This window comes from Limanda limanda, chromosome 8, assembly GCF_963576545.1.
Source record: "Limanda limanda chromosome 8, fLimLim1.1, whole genome shotgun sequence".
NCBI classification, from domain to species: domain Eukaryota; kingdom Metazoa; phylum Chordata; class Actinopteri; order Pleuronectiformes; family Pleuronectidae; genus Limanda; species Limanda limanda.
The window spans coordinates 27830972-27855862 of NC_083643.1; the positions used below are offsets into that span (position 1 = coordinate 27830972).

The following is a 24891-nucleotide window of genomic DNA, read 5'->3' on the forward strand; positions in this document are numbered from 1 at the left end:
TTTCCTAACTGTCTTTCCCACTTTCTGTCTTTCCCACTTTCTGTCTTTCTTTCTAATGTGCAGGATTACTCTCACGTTGTGACGTCACCAGGCAGCCAGTGCTTGGTAGTGGGCGTGGCTTGCTGACGCATTGCGGTTTCCTCCCCGGTGCGTAAACGGAGCGGAGAGACGCGGCCGCGCGCGGGTGCATACGCTGGTGATCCATGTGTGTGCGCTCGTGAACGTCCGCGGGGCAGCGCGCAGCGGTGTGTCTCTGAAGTGACGCCGGACTGCGCAGAGATGCTGATGTCATGGTGAACGCACCGCTGAGCTCGTTCCTGTGCGTGTTGCAATGGCGTTGTTGAAGTGGAGGTGAACTGCACCGTTGCTCGGGGGGAGTGCGCACTCTTTTTTCCTCTCCGGTTTTCCAGGGAAACGACCGAAACAGATAAATCCGCTTTTTGCTCCTTCTTTTCCTGCGGGTTCTTGCACGAGGAACCATGACGACGGGACAGGATGACAGCACTGTCCGTGTGGCGCTGAGGTGAGTCCCGGTCACATCTCCTCATTCTTATGTGGGTTCATTAACCGGTACCACCTGTCAGTCAGGGCTGCGGGCCTACAAACTCCATCATCTGCTAACACACGCAGTCTATATCATCAGCCTCACGTCCTCTGAGCACGCTGCTCCAGCTCCAGCCCCTCTTGATGCTTCTCTCGACCCTAAAGGACATTTTCCTCTGTCCTCTCTGCATTGTCCTACAGTTGAAGCACAGTATGTTTCCTGTGCAGGGACCCGGTCACTGCACAGGTGTACACACACGTGCCTCGCCTTCTCCACGCTGGCGTGCACCAGCAGGGACGGCTCCCTTTGTGAGGCCGAGCAGTCAGAGGAAGAGACAGATGCGATCGGCCTGTTTTCTCTCCTCTCCTGCAGAGAGACAGCTAGTCAATGAAAGAGGAGCTTCACTTGACAGCCACGTTTCACGGAGAGGGCAGTGCAGCTCCTCTAACACCGTCACAGTCTCTCTGGAGCTTGTGGACGGTCAGTCTGCAGCCCCTCGCAGTGATTAAAGCCTGTGAACAGACACAAAACCCAGCTCTCTGTCCTCCAAGTCCATGCATTTAATAAGTGTGTGCTATTGTGTTGAGGTGGGCCACTCCCACCCAGCTGGTGAGGTGGCACAATGAGGTATGATGGCACAGTGTGAAACCAGTCTCTCTCCCTGTCTCTTATTCAAGGCCATTCAGAGAATATTATTAAAAAAAGGCTTATTGCCACATTCATCTTGCCTATTTCTTCTACATCTGTTTTTTTTTCCAAGTTGTCCTTCCTTGCCTTTTCTCATTTGTTCCTGATCATCTCTGTCACATGCACTTTCTCACAAAAGTGCATCATCATTGGGTGAGAGGAGCGTTTTTGTCCGGAGCTTCCTGATTCTATTTGGAGAAATCTACATTTTGATCAGATGCAGCTGACATTTGTGAGCTGCTTTTGTTGTTTGGTAGATGACTTGTTGTGTTGTTCTAAAGGTAATGTCTTTATGCAGACTCTACGTGTGAATGTGAAAAATCATTCAGGATCTGATGGACAGATTTCAGGGTTGGAGGCCCTCACGTTAGAAGGCTTTGGTTGCCCACAGGCAAACAGTCCATGTGGAGAGTAAAAGAGATTGGACACGTTGACCAAAATGCATGGGCGAGTAGTTAGACAGAGTTTTGGCCTAAAGGTCCAAAACACAGAGGCTATTTTGTCGTCGGGCAATAGCTGATGGGCTCCAAGGTTTTCCAACAGTGGCTTCAGATAGTTACAGTAAAGCTTTTATTGGTCAAAATAATAGCTAATCAAGAAATGGCAGATTTAGGTGACATTCCTCAAAAATCAAAGTGTGAATGCTCTTCGCTCTTTATAGCCAGAGATGACATTTTGTACGATTTGAAGGTCTGAAGCTGCAGGGTCAGAAAAACCCTGTTAGGACGGAGTAACCAGAGAAATAACAGCACAGCACTCATGTGAGAATACACAATACAACTGTCCTGCGATTAAAATAACCACATTGAAAGTTCAGGTTATGTTGAGACTCCCCTGGTGTTTTAACCAGTTCTGGACTGTAATTTAGAACACACAATGTCCTCAAATGATTTATTTGAACAATGTAAATGAAACTAAAAAATATTCACAGTTCAGAATCTGAAAGCAGAGAATATTTACTTATTTTTCTTTTGATTAAATGTGCAACATGTAACTTCAACCACAAGGTGTCTTTCAATCATGCAACTTGTGCACAAATCAAGTCTTATTCATGTTACGCAGCAAATGGCAGGGAAAGATTGCAATCCATTACGTGTGACCAAAACAAACAGTGGAAGGAAAGAGGAGCTGGCTTGCTTAGTGGCTAGCAGTGTGTTTTTCTGTCGTCATAGGTCATTTCCCCCGGAGGTTATAGCAGAGACAGACAGAGTCACAGGTGAAGTGGATATGCAAATAGAAGGCGGCCAAAATGAAACGTCTTGTCACCTTGAAAAAAATTGGGCTTGCTCGGGGTTTCAGCATTGTTTGGAACTTTTTGGATAATATAAGAACAAAAGTCAACAAAAATATATAACAAAGAAATTTCAATGAAGAATTTTTACATTTTATATCTTGTCGTTGCAGCTCTATTTGTACCAGTTTATTTTTTTAAACCAGCCTCTAAAGCTCATACAGTCTAACACAACAGCACAGCAACAAATCCTCCCTTCATGAGGGTTGTAATGTTCAGTTTTTATTGCAGTTGTTTTAGGGAGGTTTTGCTTCAACTGTGCGATCATTGTGGAGGCAGTTTGCAGTGCTGTTGATTAGTACTGTGTTGTACAGAAAGGTTTGTCTGACATTCAGTCTACAATTAAAGCAAGGTGGACAACATAGATACAAACACTTGTGACACCTAAAGTAGAGACACACCTGTTTCAACAAAAAACAGAAAAGCATATAGAGGTTCATAAAAGTTGTTTTTCTTTGCATGGCAGCTTTATTAGACAGGTTTACGTTTTGCCCCTCGTATCAGAAAAACTGGCATTAAAAAGTGGACATTACAATGCAGTATAACAAGGCCACAAACTGCTGCCTCAAAACTGATCATTGAGCTGAAATCTCACCAGTCTGATTCCAGGTCTCTAATTCTGTAGAACGTACACAGGATGTTTGATGGGAAGGTTGAACTGCAAAGCACACCATGGCCTCCTGCTATAAACTGACGAAAAGTGTATAATTATGGGTTGAAATGACTTGTGCTTTCCAAAAGCGTCTAGCAAATTGCAACAAAAGTGTGGACAACATTCATCCAGTGAGAGGGGGACAGGAACTAAAATGTTCAGCCTCTGATTTTAGCACACTACATTTCACTTTGTCATAAGTTTTCTAAAATAAAAACCACACACACTGTCTCTCTCAGTAAAATGCATGTAGTAATTTAAGGCTTTGGACCTATACTAATAATCATTTTTGAAGCATTTTGTCTCTGACGATGCCTGTAAAACCATTGTTGTGATTAGTTTACACATTGCTTTTCTCTGTAAAACCCAGTTTGCAGTGGCATGTTATACCTGCTACCAACTGGTATAACACTTCATCAAGACTGTTGACAAGTCTCACCGTGCACGTGTACAACCAGTTCAGATTGGGCGCGACACTTCATTCTCTCAGCTGCCTCAATTCCACGTAATCCCAAATGGCCCCCAGATAATTGGGCATGCTTATGCTCCTGGCTACACAGGAGTTGCTGTGTGTCAACAAAAAGCCTCACATGTAAATGGACAAAATGTTTAGCTTATCTTAGAGACCAGCAAATGAATGTTGCCGTTTAAGGCACTAGACCTGATCCTGGCTTGCTCATTACCTTAAACAGGATCGCCTTAAGGACTGGGATGTCTGGCTGAGGTTGTTGAATCGGTTTAAGACCCTAGCTTATTTTAACAGAGGCTGTCCTGTACTCACAAAGGAGCACAACGGTCAACACATTAGCTTTAATGTGCCTTTGCATCAACAGCATGTGTTTACCCATTCACCGAGCATGGTCGGTACATTGAGAGGGAGTCACACGGTGAGCCTCTTAGGCTACAGTATAGACTGCACTCTAGTCGGCTTATTTGCACAGTGCAGGATGTCACAATGACTGGTTTTAAATGGTAGGTGTACATTGAGGGGAAGGGCTTAGGTGGAGCCAGAGACTTGTCGAACCTGCCTGCTGAGGCAATTACTGCATTTCAACAAACATACGGCTACCCTTTATTCTGAAGTTGGTGACAGATGAGCGGCACGGATCAAAGCGTGGCGGAGGAACTTTGACTTTGTTTATATCTGCAGTTGAGCTGCTGTTGCCAAGCTCATTAATACCTAAATAACGTGAGGCAGCCCACTTTATCAAAAGACACATCTCATCATGGAAATTCCGCCTTTCTTCTTCTCTGTGAGGACTTGTTGATTTCACTTCTCAGCTGAGGGGGCATAACAATCATGATAATGAGATTAAATGGGTCCCTAAACCTCTTAAGGCTTAAGTTACAGGCGTACCTTAATGTAATAGCATGGAGGCATGCAGCGACTGGTCTTAATCTCTAAGATTGTCGCTCCTGAGCCAACTGTAGAGGCAGGGTTAATGGTGGTAGAAGGAGCTTGTTAAAATGAGCTGCACAATTAGCGCAGATATCTTCTATGACTTAAAGAGCAGAGCAGGCTGTAACTCAGCTGACAGGAGACAACAGGTGACAATAGCTGTGGGGGTTAACAGTGCAAACAGAGGCAAGGGGGCCTCTCAACTGAGATGATATGTGAGGTGCAGATTAGAAAACTGCTGAAAACATGGTCATATAGGGAATTGTGAGCGTTATGAAGCAGTCACAAGGTTCAGCTTTTAAATGCATGTAGCCATAACATGAAGACCGGCCGCCCTGTAGTGCCATATTTAAAGTGGAACTTCTATGCGTCTCCACTTTTTTGCCTTTGGGACCTCTTTCTTAAGATTTACCACGATATATTTCCAGAAGTTTGAACTTTTAATGGAAGGCAAGTTTATTTTTATAGCACATTTCATAAAGGGAATTCATAGGGCTATATATAAAATATAAAAGGCATCATGACAAATTGTAAAAGCAACAGACAGAGAATAAAAAGACAAAGTGATAATATTATCAATAAAAAGAGTAAAATTAAGATGAAGTTCAGCAGTAGAATAGTTATTTGCTGCCAAAAACATGGGCATGGCCAGTGGAAGACTGGCAGAGAACCAGTGGGAGCTCAGATATGGGACGTTTGAGATGCGCGCTCGTCACCCATGGCAGCACCATGAAAACACAAAGCCCCAACAGAGTCTAAAGCCTCTCCAGACCCCGTGCTTTGTTCGCATCCATTGAGCCAAGTCAGTCTGGAGTTCACCGCTGACCAATACCCCTGTGAATCTGTGTGTGTGCCTCTGTGTTTATAAAAAGTGTGCATTGGTCTCTAGCTCCTCTATTTCTTCCCATTGTTTTACCTTTTAATCAGTATTTATACCCATCTGTGGTGCTACAGATGACACTTTAATACTGTGAACTGTTTTTAAGCCAATCCCTGTGTTAAACACCTGCTGATGGTAGGAGGCAGGAATGTGAATTCTGCCAGTCACCTGTAACCTGATACACACAATAACGGTTTTATGCGGCCACAGAAACCCAGTCTGAACTGAGCAAACACAAATCCTCATTTAAATCCCTGCATACGACTCAGGTGTCTTCTACTGGATATAGCAGATGTTTTTGAAAGAAGTGCATGTTTACTGCATTACTCTGTGTATCCTAAATGTGCAGGTGAATATGAATTAATCCACCCTATGTAGATGTTGTTTTGGAAGTGGAAGGATATTAGGATGATTGTAAACCCTTAGAGGCCATTTAATTGTAGTAAACCTGAAAACAAAACTAATACAATTATTTTGATAGTTTAAAGTTTAAGTTGATTTACAAACAAATGAGATGAGCATTAGCTACTTTAAGTTTTTCAAATATGAGGACAGTGTTTTTCTTGTCTTGCACACAGGATGACTATGGGTCCAGAGGTATTTGATCCCCTGTTGCATCATATCCGTTTTACCCATGTTTTTGCCCTTTTCTGCTACAACTTCAAATAGCGTGTGACAGAGGAGAAACAGACTGTAGCCAGTTAGCTAGTTAGGTGTCTGTTTATTCCTTCCATTATTTGTATTGTTCACTTGTATTGGATCTCGATTATTTATTGCTGTTTTTTTACATAACGTGAATTATATTTAATTATATGACCTAATCTGTTATCATTATTTGCGCCTGAGTAGATTTTTTATCACCATTGGTGGTAAAGACATCTCCAATGTTCCCACGCATCATGACATCATCAAACTATGTCTTTTGTTACTGCTTTGATTTAGACTCCTAGTGGCCAAAGTGACATAATGTATATCAAGAAAGTCTTAAAATAATTTTTACCAATAAAACGTATTTTAAAGTTTTAATTGTCTTAAATTCAGATTGGATAGGTCTTAGTTTTTTCTAGGCAAATCACTGCCAAAGAATATTTCAAAAAAAGGTATTTGCTAAACCAAACCAAAGAAGAAAGATTTATTAGTAATTAGTTCTGGTTCTGGTGTAAGCCAGCCTGCTAGCTATGGGGGAATTGCAAGTTTGATGATAAGTGGCTGGAGAATGACGGGAACGTGTAGTGCCTGGAATATCTTATGAAGCCAACTGTGCTGTGGTGAAATCTAATGGAAATATATGTGTTCACTTTTAGCATATTTTCATAGAAAAGTATATTTTAACTAGTAAATTCAATAAAAGTTATTTTATTTATGTTAGAAATGTCATGTGCATAAAAGCATGAATATGTATCGTCCACACTAATTGCAACAAAATACAGCATACCTCATAAATCATACAATATCCAGAAAGCAATTGGTTGTGGCAAGTGCAGCTTATAACTAACTAAGTAATAAATAAGAGTATTAAATAAACTTATCTATAGATATAGACACCCTGTGTTCAATTGTGAATTAAGTTTTTTTCTGTAAGACGAAACAAACTAGAAGCAATTTGAAGCTCTGGGTTTTCGGAAGTTGGGAATTTGTATCCATCCATTGTCTTCCACTTATGTGGACTCGGGTTGTGCAGATAGCTGTCTAAGTAGGGTATCCCAGACGTTCTCCCGAGTCGCCCTTTCCAGTTCTCCCTGGGGGAACCTAGGGGTTTCTCAGGCCAGATGGGATATGTAGTATAATTGTAATAATACAATACAATTATGGCAATGGCAACTTTCCAAACATTATAAGTCCTGTTTATTGACTGTAAAATAGGTCTCTCTTCTGTAAGGTGATGCCTCTTGTATTCAGCTGCGGAGACACCAACTCACATCAATTTGTCTCATTACTTTATTTGCATTGCATCACAGAACAGCTCCAAGAACATTATTAACTGCATAGTCGATACAATATGAAGAAAATTATTAATTATGTCACTGTCTATGGTTCATGGTTGTTTTAGAGTATGTGGAGTGACGACCTTTAAAAAACATTGCTCAAGCATAACATCAGGGTTATTCTTTGTTGCATTGTGTGGAGCGATGCTTGTTGGCTTTGACCTGCGTTGTTTTCCTTCCAGCTCTGTGTCCTCCTGCCATGATCTCCATTCATTTGTGAGAGAAATAGCCTGAGGGGAGCTCACACCATGCTGTATTACTTCTCTGCTCATGTTGCTTGTCTTCTTAAGCACTAGCCAAAATGTTAAAGTGCTAGCCAAGTAACACGGACGGAAGCTATGAATAATACCCACTTTGCCTGAGGATATAGCTGAAAGCGGAGCGGGAGCTCAACACAGTCCAGCTTTTAATAGACTGCTTATTACGGTGTAACATAGCTGACCTTACTTCATTTGATGGTGAAGTCAATATAGGTTTATAGTGTCGCAGTTAAAGGTGCTCATTGTAATAGACTTGTGTGCTGTCTGTACCTGGGATCAATGCATTCGGGTGATATACTGTCCTCAGTGCAACAGTTCACTAAGTTTACAGTCCATTCTATAGATTATTTAGAAATATTGTCAAACCTTTACGAGTATCCAGAGCTTGAGGCAATTGATCTTTGTATGGCTGTTTTGTTCAAATGCCAATCCAGAACCCAAACATATTCAATTTAGAATGATACAAAACAGAAAACATCAGCAAATTTTCAGGGAGTAAATGTTTACAAATATTTTGCTAATGAATTGCTTTAATTGTTTATCCGCTTTGTCAATGAATCCTCTTTTATTATTATTATTGTTATTATTATTATTACTATTATATCTAAGCTAACTAACTTATGAGCAGCTAGAACTGAAACAATCAATTAATTGATACAATTTTAATAATTACTCAGTTTCTTAAGTCAATTATCAAAGATCCTAAACATTATCTGGTTCCAGCTTGTTGAATGTGAAGACTCTGTGTTTTCTTATTTTATATTTTGTGAATTAAATATATTCGGGATTTAGACCTACTCAAACAAATCATGCAGTTTTAAGTAATTATTAATAATCAATAGGTTGCAACAGTAGAGGAACTCAAGGAGAGTAGATGTAGGCAATGTAGCCGGAGTATAAACTTCTTTCCATAGCTAGACTTAAATATCCCGACATCTTAAGTGTTAGACTTAAGTGACTGGTTTCCCTGTAGTGCCAAGTTAAACTTCCATGCGGCTCCACTGTTTTGCCTTTGGGACCTCTTTCTAGACAGAAGGCTCCTCCATTCCAAGACGATTCTAAGCATAGCCTACACTTAAACTCAACTTCCCCCAGAATAGATTCATGTCGGCATTGCTGGAAGACCTCAGTTATCTATATCGCAACCTCTAAGGAGTCAGCACATTTCTGCCAGTCGCATCTGTACCAGTACCGAGAGCCCTCGACTGTGGAGCCGCATGCACCACATGTGGACATGTTTATGACAAGGACTAGATTTTTTATCACCACCACCACCCTCTTAAAATTATCCAGCACTTACGAAACAAGTTTTTCATGCTAAATAGATTGGATGTACTCAGTAATTATACAGCAACTTACATGCACACCACACCCATTGTAATGATGTTGTTCACTCTGCTGCAGTTATTTGCACTCTACTCAGTCTTTTGCCATTTTTCCTGCACCTTGCTTAAGTCTCCACCTAAGACTCCAGCATATAGCTCTGCTTGATGTTGGCCACTTCCTCCCTGCGCAGACACGTCCAGTTAAGGGCTAGAGGCTATAACGGATTAGGTCTAAAAGTGGAACTGGTGCCATAAATACAATTTGGATGTAACTTAACTTCCATCATCAAACTGCCAGTGGAAAGTTTCAAATAGGCCTCAGATAGTCACAAATAGCTCTGTTTGCATTGTGAGCTGCCACCCTGTTATTTATGTCAAGACACTGTCTCTGCAGTTAATGGGAATGGATGTTTTTTCTCTGTTCAAGTGAGCTGCTAAAGAAACTGTATCTCTCCGTAAACATGATATGTGAGGTTATATCTGTGTATAACATCAGTGGCTGGATTTGTATGATACATTTTATTAAAACAGTCTGTTTAAAACTAAGGGGGCTTTCACACCTACCTTGTTTGGTCTGAAACATCTGACTTTAGTCCGTACCAAAATAACAGGTGTGAAACAGAACAAAATTTAGTCAGACTCCAAGAAGCCGTCTCCGTCTGGATCAAACTGAACTGTGGACCTATTCGTTTGCAATGCCATTTTGTTTGTGTGGATACTTTGGACTTGAGGATGAATTAAAAAGTTGAGACAGAATTAAACAATAGAAGAGATGGAAGCCGAAGCAACTCGCAGGAATGCTTAGCCTCCAACAATATAATGTTTCAATGTAGAGGATGCTCATTTTGCTGGTTGTAATACCATTATAATATAACAGTGGCAACCAAATTAACAAAGTGAACTGGTCCATTCATTTTCTCCATTCAACATTTTCCAGTTACAGCTGCTCAAATATAAGGGGTTTTCTGCTATTATTTCTTAAAACTGATAATTCAGTATGCAGTTATTGGGTTCTGCAATAAATCTGCAATAAAATCTATTTGTTGAAATATTTTTATAGAGGTGTTTATTCAACCGTGTTCCCATGTTGGAGGCTGCAGTTTGTGGTGCCATTAAATTGTAATGTGGTTTATTGATCTCTCAGACAGGTGACACTATTGTTTTGTCAACCCAAGTTACATCACTGGTGCAAATCAATTTAACATCATCAAAGAAAAAATTCTAGATGCAGGTGTACCAACTGTAATACACTGGCAACTAAAGCTGCTTTCAGACATGCACTGAACTCCAGATAGTCTCTTGAGAACACAAATATCACAGTCTCCAGATTTTCTGTGGAGATTCTCCTGCCAACCCCTGGTATAAACTCTGGGGAGTGTCCAAATGAGCTCATGTGGAAAACAGCAAGAGACCCTCTCGAGTGAAAACTTTGAGATCATGATGTGTGCAGGCAGCCACTTCCTTCACACACCTCAAATTGTACAACGAGCTTGTCAGACTGTGTCTTGCACCTAAAATGCAGGCGCTGATAAAACGCCTCTGAAGGAAGCATATGCAAATGAACCCTCACCACCTGCTGGAGTCATGAAGCAGCTGTCTGATCTGCATATATATGAGATGTGAGTCATTTGAATTTAGCGTTGAGTGGCCACCAAAATGGAATTGCACATCTGACATGAGATACAAACGGTTAACTGCAGAGCCAAACTGACTTCCACTCGACCTCGACTGGTGTGTTTGCCTAACCTATTATCTGCTATCTGGCTGCCTTGAAAGCTGCAGATGGCGGCGAGCTAATGTGTCCCTCACTTTCACACACACACACACACACACACACACACACACACACACACACACACACACACACACACACACACACACACACACAAACACACACACTCTCCATATTTTCAGGGGTAGCTTTTGTGTAGTTGGCTAACACAGCGATGGGACTCCTGTGTCAACAATTCATGGTTGAATGACACTGCAGTCCTGGCATGACTCGGTCATATGAGCCCTGTGGAGCAAGTGGAATTATTGAGGAAACTGCTGGCATGTCACAAAATTTTGATCTGTAAATTGGATTGTATATTGAACATTTCTGGAAGATTGTTTCTGAATATAATGCGACATTATTATTTTCAAAACTAAATTTTAGATAGAAGTTATTTTTAGGAGACAATGAGCGACTAATTTATTTAACTGCAAAGCTTTTAAATCACGAAGCAATGTCCAATCACAATAAAAGAAAAGTGTTTCTTGGTTTCCATGCAGCTGAGGACCTTTGTGGTATGTTATTTTGATCTCTCCCCCTACTCCTTTACTGGGCCCTCACTAGTGTGGGCTAACTATTAAATCCCAAAAAGTGAATATTGAAAAGAATAAAAACAATTAAATGAGAGAAATCCCAGTTTTGAATATTGGTATTGAATAATCCATTTGATCCATGTTTTGAAATTATGTAGATGCTCATTGTAAGCCTGTGCTGTATAAGATCATCTCATAAAGTAAGAATATTGTAAAAGAGTTCAATATGTTTCTACCGTTCTTTAAGAAAATTAAAATGTTATATATCCCTGACTCAATAATTACTAGCATTTTAATTTCAATAGTTACTGCTTCCAAAACAACAGATGATTTGGGGTGCTATGTCATCTGCTGGTGCTGGTTCACTGTGTTCACTGTGTCCAAGGACTATAAAGCTGTCCACCAGGAGATTTTAGAGCACTGCATGCTTCCGTCTGCTGACAAGCTATATGAAGAGGCCGATTTCCTTTTCCAGCAGGACTTAGCAACAGCCCACAGTGCCAAAGCTACAACTAACTGGTTTGCTGACCATGATATTACCGTGCTTGACTGGCCAGCACACTCGACTGCACTGAGCCCCATAGAAAATCTATGGGGTATTGTCAGGACAATACAGACGAGCTAAAGGCTGTCATCAATACCATTCGGGCTTCAGTAACTTCTCAGCAGTGCCACAGACTAATCCACACCACATTGATGCAGTCTTTTTTGCTTATACTAGAACTGACCAAGTATTGAGTGCATAAACGAAAATACAGAAATTGGACTGTAAATTCTTTATTAATTTTATTAAGATTTCCTAAATTTACTTAAAATTAAAATATAAAAAAGTATTTCACTTTACACTGAAGGAATTATGAAAAAAACAACTTTTCCACAATATTTAAATGTATGTACTGTATAGGCAAAGAGACTCAGGAAGAACATGTTATTGCTGTCTGAGAATGTTTTTCACAAATCTGCTCGAACAGGAAAGCAGCTGCTGGCTATACATCTTTAATAAATGCTTTTTATAATGTGTTTGGCAAAGATAAGTTATTGTTAAACTAATGTTTGAATTACTTTGAAAGCCTTTAAGAGAAACAGAGAAGCCAGTGATAGCTCGAGGTGGCTTTGTTTAAATGTGTCTTCTTTGCCAGCAGGTATTTGTATACTAGTTGTATTTATGTCTACATGTGCAGTTAAAGTTTCATGCAGGATCAAAAAGCCAGAAGATTGGGATCTTGTCGTAATAAACTCCTTGCTTATATTTAATTCTTCTTCATCATAGTCAAATAGTGATGAATCAGCCATAATAAGGTTGAGTGAGATGTTTACTGGTTCAACTGCTAATGACTGTTGCTGTTGCTTTTAGGCCCTGCTGCTGTTATATGAGCTGTTTGGCTTCACTGTGTCTCCAGACCTGCTGTATATTACTGATATCAGATAACTGTACACTGTGTTAGTTTATTTGTTGTGCTATGGTCAAAATTAAATGTGTAGGTGTTTGTGTGTGTGTGTATGCATGCATGGGTGTGCTTGCACTCCTGAAAAGGATGTCACATTCATAGTACACTGATATAGTGTGTCAGCCAGACTAGAAAAAGGGGGAGGCTTTAAAAACATCACTCTACCATCAGTTTTCATGTGATGATTAAAAGTATAAGTCTTATCTATCTTTGCTTTGGTAACTTTTTACGTTTCAGTCAGGTGCGAGTGATATCAAATGTAACAGCATTGACGTGACCTGTCCTCTTTCAAAAATACTTTATAATCAAACACTAAATTTTGGAAACAATGACTTTCATCCTTAATATTGTTCGTACTGCAACTTCAGCTTGGGTATCTGAGTTGGGAGACAAAACCTGAATAAGAAGCTACAACGCAGGCAAATTCAGCAGAGCGAATGGTGCCATCGTTTTCATACAAAACCGGTCCTATATTTAGATATAGTTCTAAAACCATTGAAGATACATATAAACTGCTTTTCAGCTACATGTTGGTGGTAGTTACAGGTTTGTTACCATACAGCATCAGACAAATTCCTGTCCCCTACGAAACCACATCAAGATTTTTATTTGGATCTAAACCAATTTGCGCAGAATCCCCTAAATTTGCCTGAATTTTCTTGACTTGAAATAGACCAAAAATGTAAGGTCTTGGGTGGAAGTAACAAGGATTCAGCCACAGTTTTAATTTTACAGTCAAATTTGTGGTTACTTTGGATAATTTGCCTCTGCCCCAATGAAAAAGACCATGAATACTAAGGGAAAAAAGAAAAAAAACGGACAGAAAACACAAAATCTTCGACACATGTATTATGGCTACTCAAAGATTTAATGCTGTGTACATCTGCCAATGAGCAATAAAAGGACTAATGTTCCCTCAAACACTGGCCCTGGCCTGCCTGGTGGTGTTCCTGTTCCATGTTGACAGGTACAGATGATCCCTTGGTGACACCTCCTGTTGCCGGACCTCCCCCATCCCACCCCTGATGATGATGGGGTGGTCTGCTGCCTGACCCCTGACCTGCAGGAAACTGTAAAGCCGTTATCAGCGTTCCACAGGGATTCGCTGCAGCCTTGTTTGTTTTTCAAAGCACACTTTCCAAGATCAGTGTGATGTCCACGCATACCCACAGCTTTATTATTACAGCATGATGAACCAATGAACTCAGGTCAGACAACAGGGTTGTCTCTGCCTCTGTGAACTTCATGTGCAGATTATGTAACAGTTTGTGTGCCCTGCCAGACGTCTGGGTGTGTCTCTTGTTGTTGCAAGCTCTGGCCTCGTGTTAGGTTATGTGATGAATTCCTTCTCTAACACACCCAGAAATAAGACTACTTTGATAAATGGGTTCCATGATGAGCTTTTTTATAAGGCTTCTCCCCACAAGAGGGTAACCGGGCTAATTTTAGACCCGATTTGCCCCTTCGGACAATCGCGGGGGCGTTCCCAACTAGAGGTCACTCTGTACTGATTATCTGCTTTACAAGTACCATACTGCAACCTAAAACAAGGATACAATTCCTACTCCCCTCCAACAGAACACATGTCTGCCCTCCTCCATTTCTGTCTTCTTTGAATTCACATAAAATGACGCAAGTGTTCCACACTGATGCACCTAAAAGTTATTTGCCAACTGCCATAAAAAAAAAAGAAGAAGAATATATCAAGACTGGACAACTAAGTTAACTCACCCTGTAGGGTTTGGAGAACTGATACATTGCAAAATAGTAAAACTTTTGAAATTGGTAGATGTTGCTAATATAATAAATATGTACACTTATATAACATTATAAGTTCTGTAATGTTTTGCCATTAGAGTCTGTCAAGAAGAAGGCTGTTTGTGGCAATATACTGTTAGATTCCCTGGGTCTTTGCTTCACTGTGTGGAAACACCTTGATTTAACATCTCTGGCAAGGAGGTTGTTTTCCCACCTGTCTGTTTTTGTTGGTTTGTGTAATAGTTACTAAGATTACACAAAAACAAATAGGCAGATTTCCATTAAAGTTTGTGGAAGGATGTGGTATGGGTCATGGAAGAACACATTATGTTTTGGTGCCGACCAGTCGGCGGATCCGAATCTTTCTTTCACTTTGATGATTTTTTTTTTTACATTTCACAGATTTCCCTCGGAATAATTAATGGATCTTGCAGAAAAATTTGGCACATTTAGGGAACTAATATTAATGCGTGTGAATTTGGTGCATCTCGACTGAATTTAAGGAAACTAGAAGTATGTGTTCTACTGATGAATTCTATGTCTCAGCTGAAAAAATAAATTTATGAGGACTTGGCATTCAGGTTCTTCTCAACTCTGACTATTAAATGACACAACATTTAAACATTTCCTTTCCATTATTTTAATATTAAATAAAAGAGTAAACTTTTTAAGTGCATATGCTTAATAAAATGGTATAAGATCATTAATATGCTGTCATATTCTTCTGATTATTATTGAGAAATGTAAGAGCGTTTAGAGTTTTAATAAAAGCATTAGTGTCAGGCCCACTTTCTCAGTAATTTCAAATTTACGTGCAGGGGTGATCTGGTGTCAATCCTTTACTGCAGTTTTTAAGCTTTGCAGGAAGGATGAGCAAGGGTTCACGCCGTCTCACCAAAGAGGAATGCGCTTTTACATGTTTGAGGATTAGCCTCTGAACTGGTGTCAAACCAGCCTTTGTTTCCATTGATTTAATGGGGAAACAGACTGTTTGGACTTCTAAATTTGTGTTATGGGTTACACAGATCCCTGATTATTGACAGTTCTGATATTTGGATACTTGAAAGTTTTAGAGGCAGATTTATTTTCCTTCTCTATCTGAATGAGGGCTGAGCAATATGGCCAAAAATTTGATTAAGATAAACATCGAGAGATCTGTTCAGACCAAACCTTTCTTTGTTCCCCAGTAAAGGTTATGGTTTTAAACATTTCTTAAAAACCCATTTTTACAAGTCTGAAGAAGATCCTATTTGTTATACCTCCTCACTGTGCTGAGTGTGTTTTGAATGATCAATAATCAAATTAAATTGGACATTGTCATTTTACCAGACAAACAGTTGTTCAGGCAGAATTAAATGATGTTTCCATTTGTGAGCTCACACAAAGAAAAAACACATTGTCCCAGAGTCCCATCTATTGTTAATATTAATAAGCATTTAATGATATACAATGTACTTTTGTTATCTAGCTGTTGATGACAATTGTATTGCAATAATCATACACAAGTATTTGCTCATCACTCCCATCATTCCTGTGTAATCATAATGGGGAGTGATTAAGTTGGAGCCTAGACGCCAAGCACTAAATATGTTGTAATGCTGCAATAAATGTTCGAACGTGAGTTGTCTGACTTAAATGAACATATGACTGCTGTTGGCTCTTTATGGAACAGAGAGGATAACAAAGGTCTGTTGTGGTTGACTTGATCAGTTGCTTGATCAGTAACAATGATCCCTGTGGGTTAAGAATAATTATATGATAAAAGACTGAGGAGACGTCGACTTACTCAGAAGTTGGGGCGGCACTCTGCAGTGAATTAACCTCATCCTGAAGTATATTACGGGCGGCAGTATACGTAGCAAGTTCATCTCTACAACATGCCCCTCCCCCTGGTACCCTTTAGTCTGCCAGACCGGCATTATATCCTGCTGTGATCGGATTATGACGTTAACTCTTCGATTCCATTACCGCTTCTATTACCAGTCGCCATGGCAACCCCATTCTTTATATCACAGAGTGCAAAGTGTTTCAGGCCAGCATGAACAAAAAGACCCGATGATACAGTTTTTGGGGGAAACATTGAATGAAAGCTTTGATAAGTGCTGGATTTGTGTTTGACTATGACACAGATCGCTTGTGCTTATGGTTTTTCCTGCAGGTCGTCGTATTGCAGCCTGTTTTTGTGAATGTTAATGTTCAGCAAAATGAAAAAGCCCAAATTCTGTGGTAAAGGCAGTTCATGTAGTCTGGCCGTTACTTCTGCATCGTTGTAAGTGACATCACAATATCTTGAATTTGTATTATGCACGCCGGGTGGCTGTAGTCCGGCACATCCTCTTAACAAGGTCCTGTAAAGGGAAAATGAAGGTCATTTCCTACATGCGGGTGGTCCAGCTGGCCAATGAGAGCAGGCTGGGCTTTATCGGGAGGGGGACTCAAAGAGAAAGGAGCTGAAACCAAGTGTTTCAGACAGAGGCTGATAAGAGGAGCTGCGGCAGTGGACAGAATTTAGGTAGAATTTTGGAGCATGTAAAACTTAAATGTTAAAACAAAGAACCTTAATATCATGAGCAAAATGAGTCTCCTTCAAAGGGTCTTAGGGTCTGAATTTTCAGGAATGATTGTCAGGAAGATTTAAATATAGTTAAAAGGCATTTAAGTGCAGGCTCCTGATTTGCAAAAAGCTATTGTGATAGTTCTGAACAGTCCTGATGTGTTAAACAGAAAAGGTAAACCCCACCGTTTTGACGTGTTGGTTCTGTTCTTCAGATGTGCCGTTTATATAGTGAGTAGGTTAGAATAAGATGTGTGTTTAAAATTGATCCCCTGTGCTCTTAAACCTTCAAGTTGTGCCTCCCTTTCAGACAGAGGGAGGCATAGATGCTGGCAAGCAGTGTCTGTCAACGAGCCAAGTGTGACAGAGACACAAAGCCACACACACACTTTCCCCCTTATTACTTTCTCTCTTCTGCACACCCTCTTTCTCTTTGTCCTTCACTCTGGCTTATCAGTGATTGTCTCCTCTATAAAGGACAGTGAGTTGTTACACTTAAAGTTGAGCGGACAGCCCAGTGGCAGCACATGACGTCATCTCAAGCAGCCACACTGCTGCTCTCAGCAGATCTCCACACAAAGATCTGTCCTGTTTACTCTCCAGTCTGCAGAAACCACAGGGAGTGAAGCTTTGCTTTTGTGTGCCGGGCTTTGATTTTTGGCTGCGTGTGCATGAACAAAGGTTGTTCTCAGTCTTTTTCTTTTCACCTCCTTTTTATCTTGGCACAAGCCTCTGCTCTACAGCTTAGTCTTTGTAAACACAAATGAAGCAGAGCAAAAACATGTATGGTTTAAATATTTAATATTTAATATTCACCTGAAGCCCATTTTTATGTTGCATCATTTACACCATCATTTACATTTCTTTGTTTCACATTAAAATAAAACAGGCATCTTGAGTTCTTGAGACAAAACATTTAAAGACATCATCTTGAGCTGCAGGAAAATCCAACACGTTTCACTATTTTCTGTTGTGTTTCAGACTAAAAGGAATACAGGAGAAGATAATCAGCAGATTAATTGATGATGAAAATGAACATTGCTTGCAGCCCCAGTGGCCATGTTTCACTGGTTTGACAAAATAATAGGCTGGTAATCTGTAGTCACAGCCTTATTGGACACTGTGGCACAACCAAGAAAATATGTCATTATATTTGTTCCTTGCTGAAATTCCATGCGTGTCCATTGTTTGACATTCTGATGATATTCAAGTTCACCAACTATGACAAGGATACAAGTTTCCTGATTATTAGTCATCGCTTCAAATACTTATGTTTTCCATGTAACATCCACTTACCTCATCTCCTTCATCACCTCTACATAGCAGCTGAATGGGATGTGTAGCCGGATGAAAGTAAAAGCATTTCACAGATTGGATCATACTCACACCTCTGTATCCTTCACACACATTGAGTGCAGTGAGGAGGTGGTTTTAACAGTGGTGTCACTGGGGCAGGTTTGAGTGTGAGCAAGAAAATAATAAATTGTGAATAAAGGAGCAGAAATAACCTAAAAATCAGGTAGTGTCTCTTTTCAATTTGATCCTTGATTATTCAGTTACATGAGATAAATATGGGATAATGTTGTATTAAGTATCTCTCAGACTTTATCCTGAAATATCGTGGATACTTGCACAAATGTTTGCCTGTAAAGTACTCATTTTTTACAACTAAAACATGACACTTACATCTTTAATCTATCTGTACAATACAATAAAACAAACCATTCACAACAGCATTATTATTATGTATATTTATTAAAACACAGACTGTCAGCAGCAGATGCTTTCACTAACTACAGACCTTCACTTAAATTATCACATACAGGGCAGAAACTGAGTGTGTGCTCACTAATCATCTGCATTATTTGTGTTGACAAGACATCAGGCTGATATCTGAGTGCTGGGCTGGTGTCTGCTCCTCGGCAGGGACCGACTGAATAAATATTGTATCTAGAAATAATGTTTCTTCAACAAAGACAAACAAAAGTCAGATCAGTGCGCAGAGAGAGAAAGTGAGAAAGTGAGTCAGCCATCCTGAGTCACAGCAATCCAGTGAACTCTGGTAGTTATTTCTACACAGACTGTAATTATATACCTATCATGCTGCTTCATATAGAGACATGAAGGTAATATGGCTGAAATCAATATCTCTTAACTGAAAAAACATCCAACAGCTCATAGTTTGCTCTCCATCATTTGGACAACAAACATTTGAATTGAAACACTAACAAATCAACATGATACAACCCAATACTTGGGAGAGCCTGCTCTTGACTAGCTCTAATAACACAATATTCCTGTATAGCTTGTTTCTTGTTGTGTGTTTTCAAAGAGGATTAGCTCAGAAAAGGATTGTGGATAGTGGAACTAAATAGTTTAAGCATCAGTGTTTCTTTAACAAGAAAATGATCTGCAACAAAATCCAGACAGTACAATAAAAAGTGAAAAGTGTGTATACTTTGGATTTGTGCGTGTGTGTGTGGGAGCGTGATGAAACAGACAGGATTACACACCCAATTAGTTTGTTAAATGGTCTGAAACAAAGACCCCCCTTGTGGTTTGTGGAAAGGATTAGATTTCTAGAGCATTCTAACAGGCCAAGAAACCATTATTGGTTAAATACTATGGATTTGACAAGGAGGCTAATTGATTTCCTGACTGGAATCACGTTTATTGTGCATTACAACAGTACCATGAGATCCAAATAATAGAAAACATCAGCTCTGTAGATTAACGGAGAATTGTTCTATAATCTTGTTAGGAGTTGTCTTTTGAGCATGTAAATGACTTTGTGAATATGATGGAAACAAACTCGAACCTGAAGGTTCTTCGGCATTGTTACAGTTGATTTGTCTTGTTACCACTAAGAACCTCTACTGTGCTGGTTTGCTCACTTCGACCAGGGATGTGGAGTAGCAGCAGGGGGTAGAGCATGTCCCCTGGGAGAAAAAAAAAAGGCCTTAAAAGCACAAATTTGGTGACCCCTGGCCCATTCAATTTTATTACATTGTTCATGAGTTTGCCAGCCCAATGAAAAGCATGTTATTGTAAAGAGAGAGAGTCAAATAACTATATATATTTAAAGCAACACTTATTCCTGACTGATGTGCACATTGGAAATTAAGAATCATTAGACCTAATATAAATGAATATAACGGGGAATAAGCACCTTTTATTTGACAATAAACATTCACGATGTTCAACATGCAAATTACTCAAGATTTAACTCTATTAACATAACCCATAGGAATAACATTTCATTTAGCTGACACTTTTTTTCAATGAAACTTACAATAAGTGCATTCAACCATGAGGGTACAAACCCAGAACAACAAGAATCATTTAACTACAATTAGTCTTCAAAAAAGTCAAACTACAAGTGCTACATGTAAGTGCAATATATAAGTGCAACTTGCCTTTTTCATGTTGTTTTTTATATATAAACACCAGAGTTGAAGATAGTTATAACTAATTAGACATCATCTTCTTATCCAGGATGTAGTTGTGGAATATGTGGTTAGCGCCAGATTTCTAATATTTAATAACCTATGAGGATATCATTAAAAAGCTGTACTCCATACTTGATTCTTCTCAATCATGTCTCACAATTTTTACTTGGTTTGGGCTACACTTTTCCTTATAGCCATGTCATTTACAGAGCGTATTTTTATCAACATATTTTAAACTGTGAACTTTTTATATCCATATTTGCTAGCGTGCACTCTTCTTTTTCCTTGCCTCCCTGCAATGCTGAATCTCTTTCTGCATCAATGCCACCAACTGTTAATGAGAGGAATAGCATGAAACTGCCAGAATAATATATAATTTATAAACAAACCCACATGCAAAAACATGGCAGTGGTCAAAAACTCCTCCTCATGCCTTTACCCGGCCTTATAGGCCTTTTCACTGAATTACATTTTAGTGAAACAGACACAGTACAAACTACAATGTTACTCAGAAGTTGCCTCTGCTAAGGCCCAGCCGTCCCCTTCAATTAGATCTAGTTACTCCAAACTGGTCATACTCAGTTCCCTATAAATGCCGGGAACGGAGTTAAGATTAATCCAGTATTTCTTGTAAAACTGTGTGCAGGAATGATGGCCTCAATTATTAGTACAACTGCTTCATGAAGTGTGGGAACAGTTACTCATCTATACTATTCTCATATGTTTATATTTTTACTGCAGGACTAATACCTGAAGTCAAAATTGTATTACTTTGTCAGGTGCAGAATGTATCCTTCAGGCTACAACTGTATTATTATATTGGAGACAGCTTCATGATAGTTTACAAGACCAAAACATCGTGCACCTCTCTGTGCATCTTTACAAGCAAGCAGAGACTTTGCATATTCCAAACACAAGCAGCAGCAGACTGAAGAATAGTTTGCATTTTAAGGTTGTTTCTTTCATCTTTGGCTTCACTCAGTGACCGTTATTCACGGACATGTCATGACCTCCAGGCAGGACATTACCTCTCCTCCCTCGCCTTCGTCCAGCCGTGTAATCCTGTAGCTGTGGCGTTATAGTCAGCGCTGGGATCCAGTGTCACAGAGAATGACACAATGGCTGCACTGTACTTGGCTCTCAGCATTGTTCACCCCTGATCTTTGGGGGCACAATGAGGCCTCTATCCGCTAGAGGCAGAGAAACTGGCAGTCTTGCTGTCAGGTGCTTTTCTTCCAAGCTTAATTGTGAGCTGAACCCATGAGGAGAGTTTCTTTAAAGTGACAGAGTGATGTTTCCTGAAAGACTTGCCTGTTTGGTCACAGTTAACCACTGAGTGAGGACAGGGCAGATGCTAAAATCATTTGTTGTATTATTTGCTGCTGTGTTCCATGTGGGTTTGAGAGTTAAACAACGAGCTGAGGCTGAAACTCACTACAAAGCTGTAAAGTGGAGGAGAGCTGCAGATTCAGGCAAAAAACAAACAAAAAAACAGATTCCTGTACATCAAACTAATGTTTTGGTCCCTGCAGATCTTTTTGGGAAAATTAGTCTTAGACTCATACTCAATGTCTGATGGTACTACTGACACATTAGTTTGATGAACTGGTTCAATAAATGTCTGGATTTTTATTTTTACTTCAGCCTCCTACTCCTGCAGACTAATAGAATCCTGCCTTCTAAAAGCTGTTGAGTTTGGGTTTGTTCCATCAGTGCATCTGTCGCTGCACAGTTGATGGTTGTGCTTTCCAATGTTTAAGGTTTTTAAGTAAAATGGAAGTTTTCCCAGAAATGTTGGGTTACTCTGAGAGCAGTACAGTCAGTACATTGCGCTCCTGTTTTTGTAAAACCTCTGCTATGTGAAATGCGTGTGCCTTTTTTGTTGGACGATTAGTCCTTCTGATCATCTTCTGATTCCTCGTCTGAGTTGTCCTCGTCAGAACTGTAGGTTGTTGTAGAGAGAAGTCTGAGTGGTCTTTTCTTCTGAAAAATTAATCAGGAGTTGCTGAGCAAACAGGATTGTCGGCATCCTGCCTTTTTTGCCTAAGGAGCCCAATGTCACTCACTCACTCCGGATAACTTCTAGTAGGATAATCTTCCGACCTTTTGAACCCCAAGATGGCCTCATAAAACTCTGATTTTCGGAGGATTTGTTTTGAATCTGCAAGTCTCAAAATGTGGTTTTACGATGTTGGACACTTGCCTCAGGTTTTCATCAACAACCGTAGGAAACCAGAATTATTCAGGATGTTCTTTTTTTAATGTATAGTATGTATACCTTTTTAATGAAGGTTGTTTCAGTTATATAACCTTCAGGATGACATTCAAAAAGTGCTTACGTTTGTATCCACACACACACTAACACACACACACACACACACACACACACACACACAGAGTTCCAATGTCCCTCTCCTCTTCCTCAATTACTTCCACATTAAACCAGTTAATCCCTGGCAGATTTTCCCAGCCCTAATATCCAGTATTTCAGACAGACACTAAAGCATACAGCTTTATATATTAATCCAGCTGGCAGCTTTAGGAGATAAAGTATTGGGTCAGACTCGGATGTTGACCTGGTCAGTATTGTTCTACATTAAAACACATCTGCAACTGAAAATCTGCAAAACAATTTGTGTACAATGTTTATAATGTAGTCAACAATTTTATAATTTGCATGTGGATTAAGTTTGTAGATCATAGGTAATGGCTGCCTGCCAAAATATGCAGCTATAAAACTGCTTAATGAAGCAGCTCCTGGAAATGTGCTGATAACTTATTCACCATCATGCAAAGATTGACTCACAGGTTTGATCCCAACAGCAGCTACAGTGACTTGTCAGCAGCTACAGTAACTGTGCTTCCTGTTATTTTATGTCCTTGAAAATAAATAGGGGAAGGGATACACTTTAAAAACACTCTGCAATGTAAATGTTAGGAGAAGTAGTTTCCAGTTGTTGGTAAGACCCGTTTGTAGGTCCGTAGACTGTTTAACTATTGTGGCATATAAATATTTTGTTGTGGCTTTTTGTAAATTCTCAATTGCCATAAGGAGTCCCTACCACATTTATACGATAAATGTGTGTTTTAAATTTTTTTTTTTTTTTTAATTTAACAATAAAAAGCTATGTGGGTTTTGGGTTACATATTTTTACATTGAACACAGTTTTGCTTTGTTTTTGACTGTCTTCTTAGTTTCAAGGCAATAAGATGCACAGATAGATCAACAAATCGTGTTATTGCTCAGGGCGGCAAATTGGAATAGTTGGTAGCACTGTTGCCTCACAGCTTGTCGGTTTAGTCGGGGTGTGTATGTGTGGAGTTTGTTCTCCATGAATCTGTGTGGGTTTTCCCTAGGTACTCTAGCTTTCTCCCACAGTCCAAAGACATACAGTGTTAAGTTAATTGGAGCCTTTAAATTGACAAAAGGTGTAAATGGTGAGCATGAATGGTTGTTTGTCTCTGTATGTTGGCCCTGTGATACAATGGTGACCTGTCCAGGGTCTAAACCGGGTCTCGCCCAATGTTGGCTAGGATTGGCTTGACCTCCCCCATGACGCTCGAAGGAGTAAGCAGTTTTGATAACTATTTTATAAGTGCATTTATTTATATCATTCTTAATTTCCAATACTTGTAAATTTTTGCCAGTTTTACTAGAGGCCTCTTCATGTACACAAAAACTAAAAAAAAATCTCAATTTATCAACAAAATCCTCATCCATTGTATCTGCCGCAGGATTCGTCCGCAGCTGGCCAGAGAGAAGATCGAGGGATGTCACATCTGTACGTATGTGATGCCCGGGGAGCCTCAGGTGATCCTGGGGAAGGATAAGGCCTTCACCTACGACTATGTGTTCGACATGGACTCCCAGCAGGACGCCATCTACACCGCATGCACAGAGAAGCTCATCGATGGCTGCTTCGAAGGCTACAACGCCACCGTCTTCGCATATGGACAGGCAAGTTTTTGTCCTATGTGTCTCAGCTGCAGCGATGCTTTATAGCTGTGTGGATGGAGAGAATTTGTCTCTCTGCATGGGTGTGTTTGAAAGAGAAGGGGTGCTGGAGAGATGGAGTGTTGACATTTATTTACGAGGAGACTCAAGGAGACTGTTGTGGAATGTTTGAGCCTCTCTGACCTTGTATTTGTCCAACCATACCAACAGTTTGAAATTTAGGGAAATACTCTTGCTTTCTTACAATGGAGTATACTAAAATACCAAGTTATAGCCAGGAGAATGTTTACATAGCTTAGCATAAAAGCTGGAAAGACATGGCAACAGCTGCCCTGACTATATCCATATACTATATGTGGGGGAAAAAAGCTATTTAACACATTACTTGTTGAGCTTT

At 39.9% G+C, this 24891-nt stretch overlaps 1 protein-coding gene across 3 annotated transcripts in view; it reads left to right on the forward strand.

Annotated features, from left to right (window-relative positions):
* The first annotated feature begins 208 nt into the window (after positions 1-208).
* The window catches only part of kif21a (kinesin family member 21A), a 56295-nt gene continuing 31612 nt past the window's right edge, over positions 209-24891 (forward strand). For all 3 annotated transcript variants that reach the window (XM_061076123.1, XM_061076124.1, XM_061076126.1), the window contains exons 1-2: positions 209-523; positions 24275-24497. In XM_061076123.1, coding sequence (XP_060932106.1) covers positions 480-523; positions 24275-24497 — 267 coding nt within the window. In that variant the 5' untranslated portion in view covers positions 209-479. The remainder of the gene's footprint in view (positions 524-24274; positions 24498-24891) is intronic.